General features: G+C 38.0%; 1 protein-coding gene across 4 annotated transcripts in view; it reads right to left on the reverse strand.

Moving 5' to 3' along the window:
- The window catches only part of Mapre2 (microtubule associated protein RP/EB family member 2), a 152,741-nt gene that overhangs the window by 63,626 nt on the left and 75,099 nt on the right, over window positions 1-14,016 (reverse strand). For all 4 annotated transcript variants that reach the window (XM_070029338.1, XM_070029336.1, XM_070029337.1 and 1 more), the window contains one exon: window positions 10,130-10,257. In XM_070029338.1, coding sequence (XP_069885439.1) covers window positions 10,130-10,250 — 121 coding nt within the window. In that variant the 5' untranslated portion in view covers window positions 10,251-10,257. The remainder of the gene's footprint in view (window positions 1-10,129; window positions 10,258-14,016) is intronic.

A 14,016-nucleotide genomic window follows, 5' to 3' on the forward strand; every position in this document is an offset into this window, starting at 1 on the left:
CACTTAACATCAACTTATCTGACCATTTCTGCTTGTCTCAGACATATACTAGTTATTGCAAATAAGGGGAACCATGGGACCTATGTTTCTTTGGGCCTGGCTTACTTCACTTAACATAATTTTTTTTTTTTTTTTTTTTTTTTTTGTCGGTTGTGGGGCTTGAACTCTGGGCCTGGGCGTTGTCCCTCAGCTCTTCAGCTCAAGGCGAGCGCTCTACCACTTGAGCTACAGCGCCACTTCCGGTTTTCTGCTGGTTTATTGGAGATAGGATTCTCACGGTCTTTCTTGCCCAGGCTGGCTTTGAACCGCGATCCTCAGATCTCAGCCTCCTGAGTAGCTAGGATTACAGGCATGAGCCACCAGCGCCCGGCTTAACATAATTTTTTACAAGTCTTTCCATTTCCTAACAAATGGGGCAGTGTCATTCTTTCTGATGGAGGCATAGAATTCCATTGTGTATATATACCACATTTTCTTGATCCATTCATCTACTGAGGGGCATCTGGGTTGGTTCCAGATCTTAGCTAAGGTAAATAATGCTGCAATAAACATAGTTGTGCTGGTAGCTTTAGTATGGTCTTGTTTGTGATCATTTGTCGTACCCTCATTTTAAAAATAAAAACATAACCAAAAAACCTTATTCTTCCCTACAGGGTTGTTGTAAGAACCAAAATAAATAAATATCATACTGAAAGTGTAGAAAGAGTGATAAAAAAGCTGATGTACCATGACATCATTATGTCCCTAAAGCATAAAAGTATGTGCCCAGTGAAAATAATCAAAGCTATTAAAAATGAGTGTTCTTAAATTGGGCTTCTCTGATATGAAATACAAAATCTCCCAAAAGCATACTTTAGATTCAAAGGACTAAAACATAACAAAACAAAATAATGTCTTTGGCTTCCCACCAGCACAGAGAGGGTCTGAACACATTCCTAAGATCTTCCATTTTATCTACTGAAAACCCATGAAGGTATCTCCAGTTCTAAAGTCTTTCCTCAAATAGACTGGAAGAGCAAAATGAGAGAGAAAAAAATAGAAATATGAATTCAGACAATAATTTATAAGGAATACATGTATCAAGTAAAGTAAATGACATGTTGAGGAAAAGCAAAACAACTCTTACTATGTTGGAACACCCTTTTTTTTCCTTGTTAGGATAATGGCTTTTATAGACCTTGGTAAGTGATTCAAAATAAGCATGTGATGACATGCTTTAAAAGTAAGCACATCATCATAAAAAACACAAAAATTAGAAGAGAAACTGCTCTAAATAGTTCTGTAATTAGAATGATGTGGTACAATTCTTGAAAGTTAACCAAGTGTGTTTCTTCAGCAAGATTTTGCATATTCCTTTCTAAGCTCCCTGGGCCTGGAGTCAGAGGTCCTGGCTCTAAAGCTAATTGAATTAATGTTGGAGCATCCTTCCATTAATAACCTTATTACAGCATCTGTATCATCTGCACCCATCCTATTGTTTTCATCATCTATTCCATAGTATCACAATTCTCATTTCTAAACTAACAATCACACTCATTTGTGGTTTAGGGACAGGCAAAACTCAAAAGGATCTTAGTGTAGTAGATATAGTAGACTTGTAAACTCATCTGTGATCTCTGGGAATTCTCCCAGATAAGGTAAAGTAATAGGAGGGAAAAGTGTAGAATTTAACTAAGGATGATGCTTTGCACAAATCCCTAAAATTATTTTTTGTAAACTTATTAAGGATTCTTTGTTTCTAAAAAAGTTCCTGTTAACTTTATTAAGTTCATTGTGATTCTACCTACCTTTCTTCATATATATACTATCCGTTTTCAATAAAATAACAACATTCTAGGTGATCTATTTTCTCTATCAGCTTTCTTTCTGTAGCCTTAAAAACATTTCCCTGTCCTTTTTAGTGCTCATAGAAACTGATAAAAATAGGGGTATGGGGGTGGATCTGCAGGTCTGTTCTTAAATGCTAACACAGTCATGTGACACTTAACCAGGAAGAGACTCAAGCAGTTATCCCTGAAGTTTGGCTTTATCAAACTTAAAAATAGCTATTGCATTCCTCCCAATGAGGTCAGCTATTTTATGGTTTCCTGAGCTAACCCACATGTATGTATAGCTGCTTTGAATAAGAGTAAAACCAATTTTTGCACCCTCCTCTTATGAGGTCATCAGGAAATCCCTTTCTCTTAGAGCAGACAACATGCTTCATGCATTTAAGCACTGTACCTAATACAGCACCTGCCTAGTTTTTTGGGGTTTTTTTGTTTTTTTTTACTAGAGTGCTTGTGTCTCAAGACAAAAGCTACCTTAGCCTGAGAAATCTGTGCGTATAAGAAACTCAGTACTCACACATTCTCCTATACACTCCTATACACTATACACCTCATTTCATGTCAGAGGGAGGATAGCATGTCTCGGGAGTTTCCTGAACAGTGGCCATTAGGTCACTTACAAGCACTACACCCCTTGATACCTGCCTCCCTTCACTTACTCCACAGTGTGCTCCAAGCTCTCTTAAATAATCACTAACCACAAGGTGATCTCTAGTCTTTTTTACAACAGCATTCTGTTGTATAGAGCTCTGACAAATAATAAGTGATAAAGGGCTACATCCCTGGCCCCTAGTTTCTAACCCAAAGGGCTCAAAATATGTGTGCTAAATAAAGCCATGCTGATGATCAGAACACAAATACCATTAGAATGTTGTAGTCTATTTGCCTGTATGAAAGTAGAAGTATGAAATCTGTTGAAATTGTTTTAAGAAGGGGCAGTGAGAGGGGGAAGAGGTTGATGAGAATACACTGTTCACATGTGTGGAAATGTCATGAGCCCCCCCCACCCCCCCCACATTAGTCAACTAATATATGCTAAAAAAGATACATCTTCCGTATATATAAGAAACAATATATACGCCAGTTTGGTAAATGAAGGTAAGAACACACACACACACACACACACACACACACACACACACACACACACACACACACACACACACACACACACACACACACACACACACACTGTCCTGCTATGGTATTTAGCATCACAAAAGCAGATAAACAAAAATCCTGAGTACACAAATATCCAATTTATTTTCTCTTCAGTAGCAAAGTGTCAAGATAATGTATATGTAAAAACTCAGAGAAACAAAGGCGGGGATAACAATGCCCAACAAGAAGTGTACTCATTATCTTACTGATATAACTGTAACCTCTTTGTACAGCATCTTTACAAGAAAAAATTTTAAAAGTATATAAACTGCGATTCAAATATGTGTTAATTTAGTAATAGCTAAATCTTAACTATATGTAATATAAAATTTTATCAGTATTAAAAAATTCAGGGAAAAAAAACCTTACAATATTCTTCTAAAAAAATAAATAAATGGGCTGGTAAGGTGGCTCAGTGGTAGAGTGCTCACCTAGCATGCATGACGCCCCGGGATCGATTCCTCAGTACCACATACACAGAAAATGCCAGAAGTGGCTCTGTGGCTCAAGTGGTAGAGTGCTAGCCTTGAGCAAAAAGAAGCTCAGAGACAGCACTCAGGCCCTAAGTTCAAACCCCAGGACTGGCAAAAACAAACAAACAAACAAACTCCCTTTCAGTCAGTTCATCAGTGGGAACACAAATATGTATGCACTGAAGCAACTCAACCTCTGGCTGGACCCCTCCTTGTCACTACCTAACTCATTTTTTGCTTTTTCTCCGTGCTGAGCCCAAATAAACTGATTTTTATAATTAGTTTAAGTCAAATAAAATTAGGGAGAGAAATTGTCAGGAAAAAAAAGCCCTTATACAATCCCTCTGAGCATGAAGACTATTCTCATGAGAGTACAACAACTTCTCTAACAATAGTAACGCAGTCTGATGTGGCTTCACTTTCTTACAGAAAACACGTCTATAATTTTATAAAGCTAAGTAAACTCCAGATTACAGACACTGATGGAATATCCTTACTTGGTTTCAATGCCAGAGAGCCAGTAAAAGCAGTCCTACTAAATTTAGCCCCTGAGCTGATTTCATCACTAACCTGTCCTCCTGACAGCGGTCTCTGTGGAGAGAAGAGAAACGGCACAAGAGACATCGCACTAGGCTGGGATCAACCTATTTAACAGGCACAGATCTCCAGCCAAAAATGGTCACAAAGAACATTGCTGGGCTCAAGAATGACTATCACCAGGGTAAAGTGAATGCCTGATGGCCACACTTGTGTGAATCACAGAGTATACTCTAAATCCTAGCCTCTTCTACAGAGCTACCAAGTACCCAGATTTATAAATACAACTACAAAACCATCAGCCAAAATCAGAAGCTTTCCTGGAAGAAGAAAATGCCAGAAACTTGATCCAAGACAAAGCTTGAACTAATTTAAGAGAAGCATAAACTGAAACAGAATCAAATTCTAATAATTTTTCCTACCTTTTTTTAAGTCAGTCAAGAAAAATACCTAAATTTTTCATCAAAAATGGTTTCATTCAAATGATATTTTATTAAGATATTCAAAATGCTCAGGAAAATGACTAGGCTCTAAATTAACACAGTGAAGTACAGAGAAGTGACAATTCTGGTGACACCTCCCTGCTACTCCTCACACCCCATAACACTCTTGTACTGATTTCAGCATTTGCTATAAATCAGCTTCTTCCCTGTCCTAGGAGGGAGTGCAAAGGAAGGAGGGAAAATGTACAGACAGAAGAGGGCTGTCTGTCCTAGTGGTTGGGCTGGTAGACCTAGCCCAGGGGCGAGAATGGATGTTGGAAGTTAAGTTACAAAGGAGGTTAGCATATTAGGGTAGGGATGAAGGGTAAAGAGCAAGGAAGAGGAAAAGATGTGTTCCTCTAACTCCTGTCATGCTTCCTTTCCTATCATCTCCAGTTGCAAAATTTGTTGGTAAGGATTTTTTAACACCTTTCCCCTCTTCAAAACTCATAAAACATCTAGCAAACTGGTTTGAGCTGGTACTCAAGCAAAACCATAATACTCCTCATGTTCTTTTGAAAAAAGTGAATGAAAATAGAACAAATTTCTAAGACCAACCAATTCGAAATTAGACATGATTTTCACACTCCATTCCACAGTCAAAAATTCATGATTTGTTTTTGAAGTAGATTTAGGTGATCAGCATATTGTCATATTATTATAAGCAGTATATAATATAGACACACACATCCATATATCTCCATGGATAGCCATTTCCACAACCTACTTTTCACTTGAAACTTAAAAGTTGCTTTCTACAAAACATGTATATAATTACATGACCCAGATTTAATGTTCAAAGAAAACCATTCTTAAGGTTACATCCTTGGGGTAAAATAACAGGAGATAAGAGTGAGTCATTTTCATTGTTTTGCAACTCAAACAGCATACTTCCAAGTGCCCTACCTTCTTTCTCCATCTTCCTTTCCTTTGAAGAGCTTTTTAAAAATGCATACATGGAAACAAATAGGATGTTATGTAAAGGGAGAAAAATTATGAAGAAAATGCAATGTCAATCTGAAGCAGTCTCTGAGCTCTTTCTGAGCTGAAGAAAACCCAATGTTATTTTTAACACATGGCTACAAGGAGATCGATCTCTTCGCTGGATTTTATTTTTAAATAAAGGAAATAATGCAAGTGGGAAAAACATTCAAAATGAGAGCCTCAGGATTAGAGCGTAAGTTTTTGGGGGAAAAAAAGATAAGAAAGGACGTTGAATCAGAGAAAAGAATTAGTTTAACTATGTGAAGGTATTTTTGTAAATTATTTTTTCCCTAAGCATACTGCTGAAGTACAATGTCACAAAATAAAAAAATAAAATTACAGTATGTGTTGGAGGAAAAAAACCTCAGGAATTTTCGGGAATTTTAACTAAAGGGATGTGTGGGATTGGGAGAAGGGGGGAGGATGATGGAAAGGGTAATGCTGATGAAGATACACTGTACTCATAAATTAACATGTAAACTGAAACTGCACAAATACGTGAAGACAATAAAAAATGTAAAAAAAATTGACTGTGCATAAAATAAGTCTCTTAGGCCAACAATATTTAGATTTGCTCTTGTCCTCACAGTACTAACCTCGCTGCTCTGATGTCTTCTAAAACAATGAAAGGTTTAAATAAATACGATCATCAATAAATAAATAGAAAGACAGCCTTCTCCTGCCAAATATCATTGCTGAAGACAAAAGTCACAGGTTAAATTATGAATAAGGAAACCATGCCAAAAAAGTTTGGGATAACTTAACTTCCCTTTTAGTGGTTTGGGGTTTCTCAAAAATGTGCTGCAAGCTCTGGGCTGCAGATAAAAGTACTTGGGTTACTTTAAAAAAAAAAAGATGCAGTCTAGGTCTTGCACCCAGAGGTACTGTCTTTGAAGGTCAAGGGTGTCGAGTATCTGCTTTTTCAAAGTTTATATGTATATCTGGATCATAGTTTATACATTTTAGAAACCAACTGGCTGAAATAAAATATTTGTCTCTCCACTGTAGGGAAAAACATACTTGTTTTCTAATAAGAAACATGTTTTGGAGCAGAACAGAACCTATAAACCTATTTTCTCCTTCTGAACCATCAAATTGTCCTAATGAAAATTATATTTGAACAGTGATCAAAATGGTGTCTACAGCTTTTCACCAAGTCCCATTTGATAACAGCGATGTTATTAAAACTAATGGGTGAATATAGACCAATGTTTGAAGTGAATTATATTAAGACTCCTTCACTACTATGGATTAGCATTTTGTTGAAATTCCTTCTGGAAAATGCTAAAGATCTGTAAATATAATGTATATTGTTCATAAACATTCATTACTGTATCTAAAGAATTTTCTTTTATTTTATTGCTACCAAAACATTTGTGGGTCCTTAAGACACTGTCTGGATTACTTTAACACTGCAAAGTCAGGACTGGAAATGTTCTCCACCACTCTTTTCCTTATTCCTTTCCTTCTTCTCTTTTTCTTGATAACTGACACTATTTCTTTATCTATACATGATCACACCTAATTTGTGGTTATCTCTGTTTCCTAACAGTTGACATTGCCTTTCATTCATCTGAAAAATGAGAAGAAGCTGAGGAGAAGCACTGCCTGTCAGGGACTGTGGGAAAAGGGACAAATTCACAAACAACTGCACCTAAAGAGTGGTATATGCAACAAAAGTGACTGCTAATAAGAGAAATGCTTTTGATCATTTGTAACAAGCAAATAAAAATAAAATGTTGGGGAACTCCAGAATGCATAGTAAGAATAACTGTACAGTAATTCAAGTGAATAGACATGAAAAGTTGAATAGGGTACAAAAAAATACATTTGAAGTTGAATAAGGTAAAATACGGTTGTTTTAATAAAGTAACTTCTGGGTCCATTTCAATAGGCCAAAAATAATTCATCATCATCATAATCTAAGCCTGCTTTTTTCGTGTGTGTGTGTGTGTGTGTGTGTGTGTGTGTGTGTGTGTGTGTGTGTGTGTTTCAGACTGAGTCTTGTTATGTTATCTCTGAAGCTCTGGAATTCACTATATAGCCTAGTCTGGGTAAAAACTCATGATTTCCTTGCCTATGCCTCACAAGTGCTGGGATTACAAGAATATACCATCATGCCTGAGTAAAACTGCTTATTTCTGAAAGATAAAGAACTAATTAGTTATCCCCTATTACTGATCTCAGTCACAGGGCTGGGACTTCATCTGAGGTCTAGTCACGTGAGGTTGGTGAGGTAATGATTAGGATCATGCCAACCTCTTGGAAACAGGAGAAAAAATAACTAGGAAGAAAGAGCTGTGAATAGCATTGAAAGTTAAGCACTCTAATGTATTCTGATAAATTCTAGACCTCGTAACAAAAGAATAAGTGGTGATACTGGACTCAGACATGATCTGAGATAGACTACTGGGGGTTTTCCAAATTTGAGTTGCATTGCGTAAGATAAATCTTTTTCAAACATAACCCAATGGGAAGGCTCAAAATGCTCAACAGCAGTGGATCTTGTACTGAATACCATTTCACGTTAGAGCCAGAGGCAGAGAGGAAATCTCTTACTTGTTAGTTTACAAGAAGAAAAATACCTTTTTGTTTCCAAGAAAGGCCTATTTATTTTTTTGATAAATGCTTAAACCAAAGAATGCATTACTTTACAACATGTCCCTACTTTATTATTGAAATTGAATTTCTATTTTTAATTCCATATATAGATGTACTCAGTGGATACAATGCTACCTCAGGTGTTCAACAGAAAGTAAAATATATGCCTCTCTTAAGAACTCTCTGTGTCTCTGGGGCAGCAGGAGCTAGACATTACAACACAGTATGGCAGCTGTTGTCCTTGGGGGATGGAGATGTTTCAGGAACATCTCAGAACCTGGGAGCCTGGAGGCTACCTCACAAGAGTGTGTAGGAGGTGAGCCAGACAGACTTGAAACTGTAAACAGGATTTTGCCACAAACAAAGATGGGGAAAGACCTTCTTAGCAAAAGAGGCATGAACAAAACTATGAGATGCCAAATGGAAGGAGATTTAGGAAACTTAGGGTGTTTTGTGGAACTGAGGCACAACTGACAGCAATGTGAAGATAAACCTCAATGGGGAAGAGGCAGCCAGAAGGCAAAGGACATTAGCAGCTACGTAGGTACTGAATTTTAACCTATAAGAGGGCCAATAAGGAATCTTACAAGTTTTTAAGAAAGACTGTTTCAAGATCTACTGTGATGTGTGTGTGTGTGTGTGTGTGTGTGTGTGTGTGTGTGTGTATGCTCGCACGCGTACAAGCAAACTACTACTGGGGATTGAACTAAGGGCCTGGACACTGTCCCTTAGTTTTTTTTTACTCAAGGCTGGTGCTCTCCAACTTGAACCACAGCTCCACTTCTCACTTTTGGATGGTTAAGTGGAGATAAGAATCTCATGGACTTCCTTGCCTGGGCTGACTTCACACTGAGATCTTCACATCTCAGTCTCCTGAGGATTACATACGTGAGCTAGGACTACAGGTATAAGCCTAAAGGCGTGTAGTTTAAGATCTACTGTGGTTTTTTAAAATATATTTTATTAGTATTGTAGAGGTGATGTACAGAGGTGTTACAGCTACATAAGTGAGGCAATGAGCACATTTCTTTTTGAACCATGTCACCTCTTCCCTCTCTCTCTTGCAGTTTTTCCCTTCCATCCCCACCCACAAGTTGTAGAGTTCATTTTCCATATAGCGTCTAGTGAGTAGCATTGCTGCATCTATTTACTCTTTGTCCCACCTTTTCTGTGCCCCCCTTACCCTCCAAAGGATCAACAAACTAGCAAACAAGACAAAAGGAAAAAGACAACAAAAATAGCAACAAAAACCATCTCTTGTTTCCATTTCTTGGAGTTCATTTTGTAAAATATTATTTTGCACATAGCTATTGAGCTGACAGATGGTCCTAAATGGATGAATGGATCAAGAAAATGTTGTATATCTATTGGAATTCTATTCTTCCATCAAAAAGAATGATATTGTACCATTTGTAAGGAAATGGAAAGACTTGGAAAAAATTAAATTAAGCAAAGTAGCCAGACCCAAAGAAACATAGTTGGATTGTTTCCCTTATTTGCGATAACTAGAATGTGCCTATAAATTTACAAGTAAACATACTGGATAGTTAAAAAAATACACAGGGACATGATAAATTATAGAGGGTTTCTAGACAGTCACACAGTGAGACCAAAGGTGGATATTCATAGGAGAGGATCACAAAGGATCTACTGCGTTTTAATCAGTAAGAGTGGTGGTAAATGGCATGATGGAGGAGAGGCCAGGACTGCATTACAGAGAGGCATTAGAGAGAGTAAGCAAGAGGAGCTCATATGCCTCTCAGATAATCACAGATATTTTTCTCCCTTATATTCCTCACTTATGCCTCAAATTTCCCCTTTCAACTATCTATCAATTACTGATACATACTTTTTCTCATCCCAAATATATGATCACATATATTTTATAAAAATCACACCCCAGAAAATGGTGCTATGGCTCAAGTGGTAGAGTGCTAGCCTTGAGCTGAAGAGCTGAGGAATGGCACCCAGGCACAGAGTTCAAGCCCCAGGACTGAAAATCAATCAATCAATCAATCAATCACACCTCTCATGACAATCAACAGTTCAAACAATCTCTTACCTGAACAAAGCTGTTCCACTTTTGTGTAGTTTAGAGATACTATGTCATTGACCCATGCAATGATGTCATGTCTGCTCATAGTTTCTTGGGTTATCGAGGTAGAATACACATTGACCGCCATTCCCCAACTAGGAGAAAACAAATAATAATACATTTATTTACTCATAAGGATAAAAAATAACTTAGAAACATGAAAAACTTCTATTGAAGGAGAGAACCCTTGACAGAGTTCTAGGATGTTTAAGTCCTTTTCTAATAAAGCCTTTTCACTCTCTTTCTCTCCCTTTGGCCCTGACATTTGCCAAATTAGGACATGTCATGCAGGACCATTTACATCCTTTACGTTAGACTCAAAACTCCGGGTTCTGAAATGGAAATAACTGATTGAATACACAACTTGGAGTCTCACTTTTGACTGTAAGTCTAGGTGTTAGTAATAAGAGATTATAGAGCAAACAATACCTAAATACTTTGCACATGTGAATGGAGATACTACAGTGAAACTCATTGAAAGTTGTTGAATACTAGGGGTAGTGGGGATGGGGAAAGTGAGGGTAAATGACAGGGTCAATCTGATTACAAATGTGGAATACCATGGTGAAACCATTTGGAACAATCATCAGGCATATACACGGCAGGGTGGGGGGCGTGGAGAGGTAAAAATGACAGGAATGTAAAACAAGTCCTATGGAGGGAGTGCTAATGGGAAGGGTGGGTGAGAGGAAAGGGCAAAGGAGAGTGATAATAGTCAATATACTTTATGTGCATTATGTGAGAGTGGAACAATGAAGCTTGCTGAGAGTAGCTTAGGAAGGGAGGAGCAGGAAGGAGGCAGTCACTGAGGGTCTGATCAAGGTACATGGTATGCATCTATCAATTGGTCAAAATGAAACCTCCTTGTACACCTGATTGACACTAAAACAAATGTAGAATAACAATGACAAAAAAGAGGGTACTTGGGTGTACACTATTCTGTACCACAGCAATCTTTTTTTTTTATTGTGAAAATACCGTACAGAGGGGTTACAATTACAAGGTAATGAGTACATTTCTTACCAAGCATTGTTGCCTCCTTTGTTTCCCCTTACCATCCCTTCCCATCCGGCCCCACGCCAAAGTTGTAAAGTTCGTTTTTCAACATAACATCTTGTACATCTCATTGTTGCAATGGGTCCACCTGTATCCCTATTTAAACCATTTGTTTTTTTCCCTTCCCCTCCACAAATTATACCAACATCAAATACAGTGCAAACAGGGGTTATACCATGGGGAAGGGACATACAAAGCAACAAAGAAATCATCTTATAAATATGTTAGAAACAATTGAAAGCAAGAAAAAACATTTGAGCCCTTATCTTGGGGTTCATTTCGCCTAACGTCAACTTATCTGACTGTTTCTGCTCGTCTCAGACATATACTAGTTATTTTTTTTTAGTTCTTTTTTTTATTGTGAAAATACTGTACAGAGGGGTTACAATTACATGGGCAAGATAATGAGTACATTTCTTATCAAGCATTGTAGCCTCCTCCTTTGTTTCCTCTTCCCATCCCTTCCCATCCTCCCCCCCATCCCTCCACCCAAACATCCCCCCCACCCCCCACCTAATCCTCCCCCCCACCCCCCCACCAAAGTTGTAAAGTTCGTTTTCGACTTTCAACATAACGACTTGTACATCTCATTGTTACAATGGGTCCACCTGTAACCCTATTTAAACGATCTGTTTTTCCCCTTCCCCTCCACAAATTATACCGACATCAAATACAGTGAAAGCAGGGGTTATACTGTGGGGGAGGGACATACAAAGCAACAAAGAAATAATCTTATAAATGTGTTAGAAACAATTGCATGAAAGAAAAAAAACATTTGAATACATATCTTAGGGTTCATTTCCCTAACACCAACTTATCTGACCTTTTCTGCTTGACTCAGACATATACTAGATATTGCAAGTAAGGGAAACCATGGGACTTATGTTTCTTTGGGCCTGGCTTACTTCACTTAATATAATTTTTTCCAAGGCTTTCCATTTCCTAACAAATGGGGCGATGTCATTCTTTGTGATGGAGGAATAGAATGCCACTGGGTTACAGCTTTACACATAAATGTTTCACAGCACTTTCATTGTCACAGCTTGCAAATGTTAAGGATTCTTTTTTAAACATTTAAACTTTGGTGGAAAAAACTGCAATTTTAATAATTTCATAGCATATGTATACCTACATATCTCTAGACAAACTGTCCCTTAAATATGTCAGTTTAGACTCCCTTCTTCCCTTCCTTCCTTCCTTCCCTCCCTACTCCCTTCCTTCCTTCCTTCCCTTCCCCCTCCCTCCTTCCCTCCCTCCCTTCCTTCCTCCTTCCTTCTTTCCTTCCTCCCTCCCTCCCTCCCTTCCTTCCTTCCTTCCTCCCTCCCTCCCTCCCTTCCTTCTTTCCTCCCTTCCTTTCCTTCTTTCTCTCTTTCCTTCCTTCCTTCCCTCTCTGCCTTCTTCCTCCCTTCCTTCCCTTCCCTCCCTCCTTCCTTCCTTTCCTTCCTTCTTTCCTTCCTTCCTTCTCTTCTCTACTTCTATCTCCATCTCCTTTTCTGTCTTTCCTATAAGGTTTCCCTATGCCACTCAGGCTGGCCTCAACTGCAAAATCCTGCTGCTTCAACCTCCCAGGCGCTGGGCTTGCAAGCATGCACCACCACGCCCAGTATGTACGCATAAACTTTTAATTTAGTTTGGAAGTGTTCAAATACATGCAAAAGGAAAGAAAATATGACAACAAACTAGTGTCTACTTCCTGGTTTCAAAAACAATCAATACTTGACCAATTCTGTTTCTTCTACTTATACTTCTATCTTTATACTTCTATCCACTGTCCTCAGCCAATCTTATGAGGGCCCCTCAGGCCAGAGTGTTTTGGAGCAAAGACCAAATATTACATCATTTCACATAAATATTTCAGTGTGTGTCTCTAAAAGACAATGACAATGAAAAATGCTAAACCATAAATATTACCATATCGCATCTAAAACAACTGCTGAATATGATTACATATGCATTATGATGCCTTACAATTTTAAGGTTTGTTTGACTATGGATGCAACAAAGGCTCAAATACTACCATTATTTGATAGGCTCTTTTGAATTTCTATTGTTTATAGGATTTGTCTTCATTGTTAGTCTTGCCTTGTAATTTTTATTGTTGTTGAGCAAACTATGCTCTTTGGTGATTTGGCACACACCATCTCATAGCTGTGGTTTAACATTTCATTCTGTACATCCTTTTCCTATAAACTGTAATTGATGTAGAGGTTTCAGCTGATTCAAGCTTCAGTTGGGAGGACAGTGAAAAGACCAATCTACTTCATGCAGTGTCTCAATTCCCATTGGGAAGAATGGAATGTCTGACTCTTTTCATCATATTGTGAGCCACTGATGACATTTGCCTGGCTCCAGTTACTCCTGAGAAACTTCAGTGATACTCTTGTTATTCACGCTTGATTTTTAGCTGAAATAATTTTACAAAGTGAAATTCCCTTCTGAGGTACCTTGAGGCTCAGAGCTTATACACAAGGCAGGGAAGATGTCTGATTCCTCATTTACTAGTTCTTAAAACCATGAGGTAGCTCCTCATACTCTCCAAGTATACTCAATGAGGTTTATATTTTTAGTTTTAGAAGCATAATTATGAACTCATGGATTTAAGCATATTTGGTATAGACATATATGCATTCTTGATGTCTACAAAGTAGATCTTAGCAGTCTTTGATAATTTCTTTGCTAGCTGGTGTGACAAGACAAGAGTTTCAGGCTCAAGATTTTGTTTTTTTGTTCTCCCTACCCCTCTCAGTGTTGGTCCTGGGGCTGGAACACAGGGTTTGGGTGCTGTCCCTGAGATTTTT

This window comes from Dipodomys merriami, unplaced genomic scaffold (assembly GCF_024711535.1).
Source record: "Dipodomys merriami isolate MVZ:Mamm:240054 unplaced genomic scaffold, mDipMer1.0.p SCAF_2, whole genome shotgun sequence".
Classification (NCBI taxonomy): Eukaryota; Metazoa; Chordata; class Mammalia; order Rodentia; family Heteromyidae; genus Dipodomys; species Dipodomys merriami.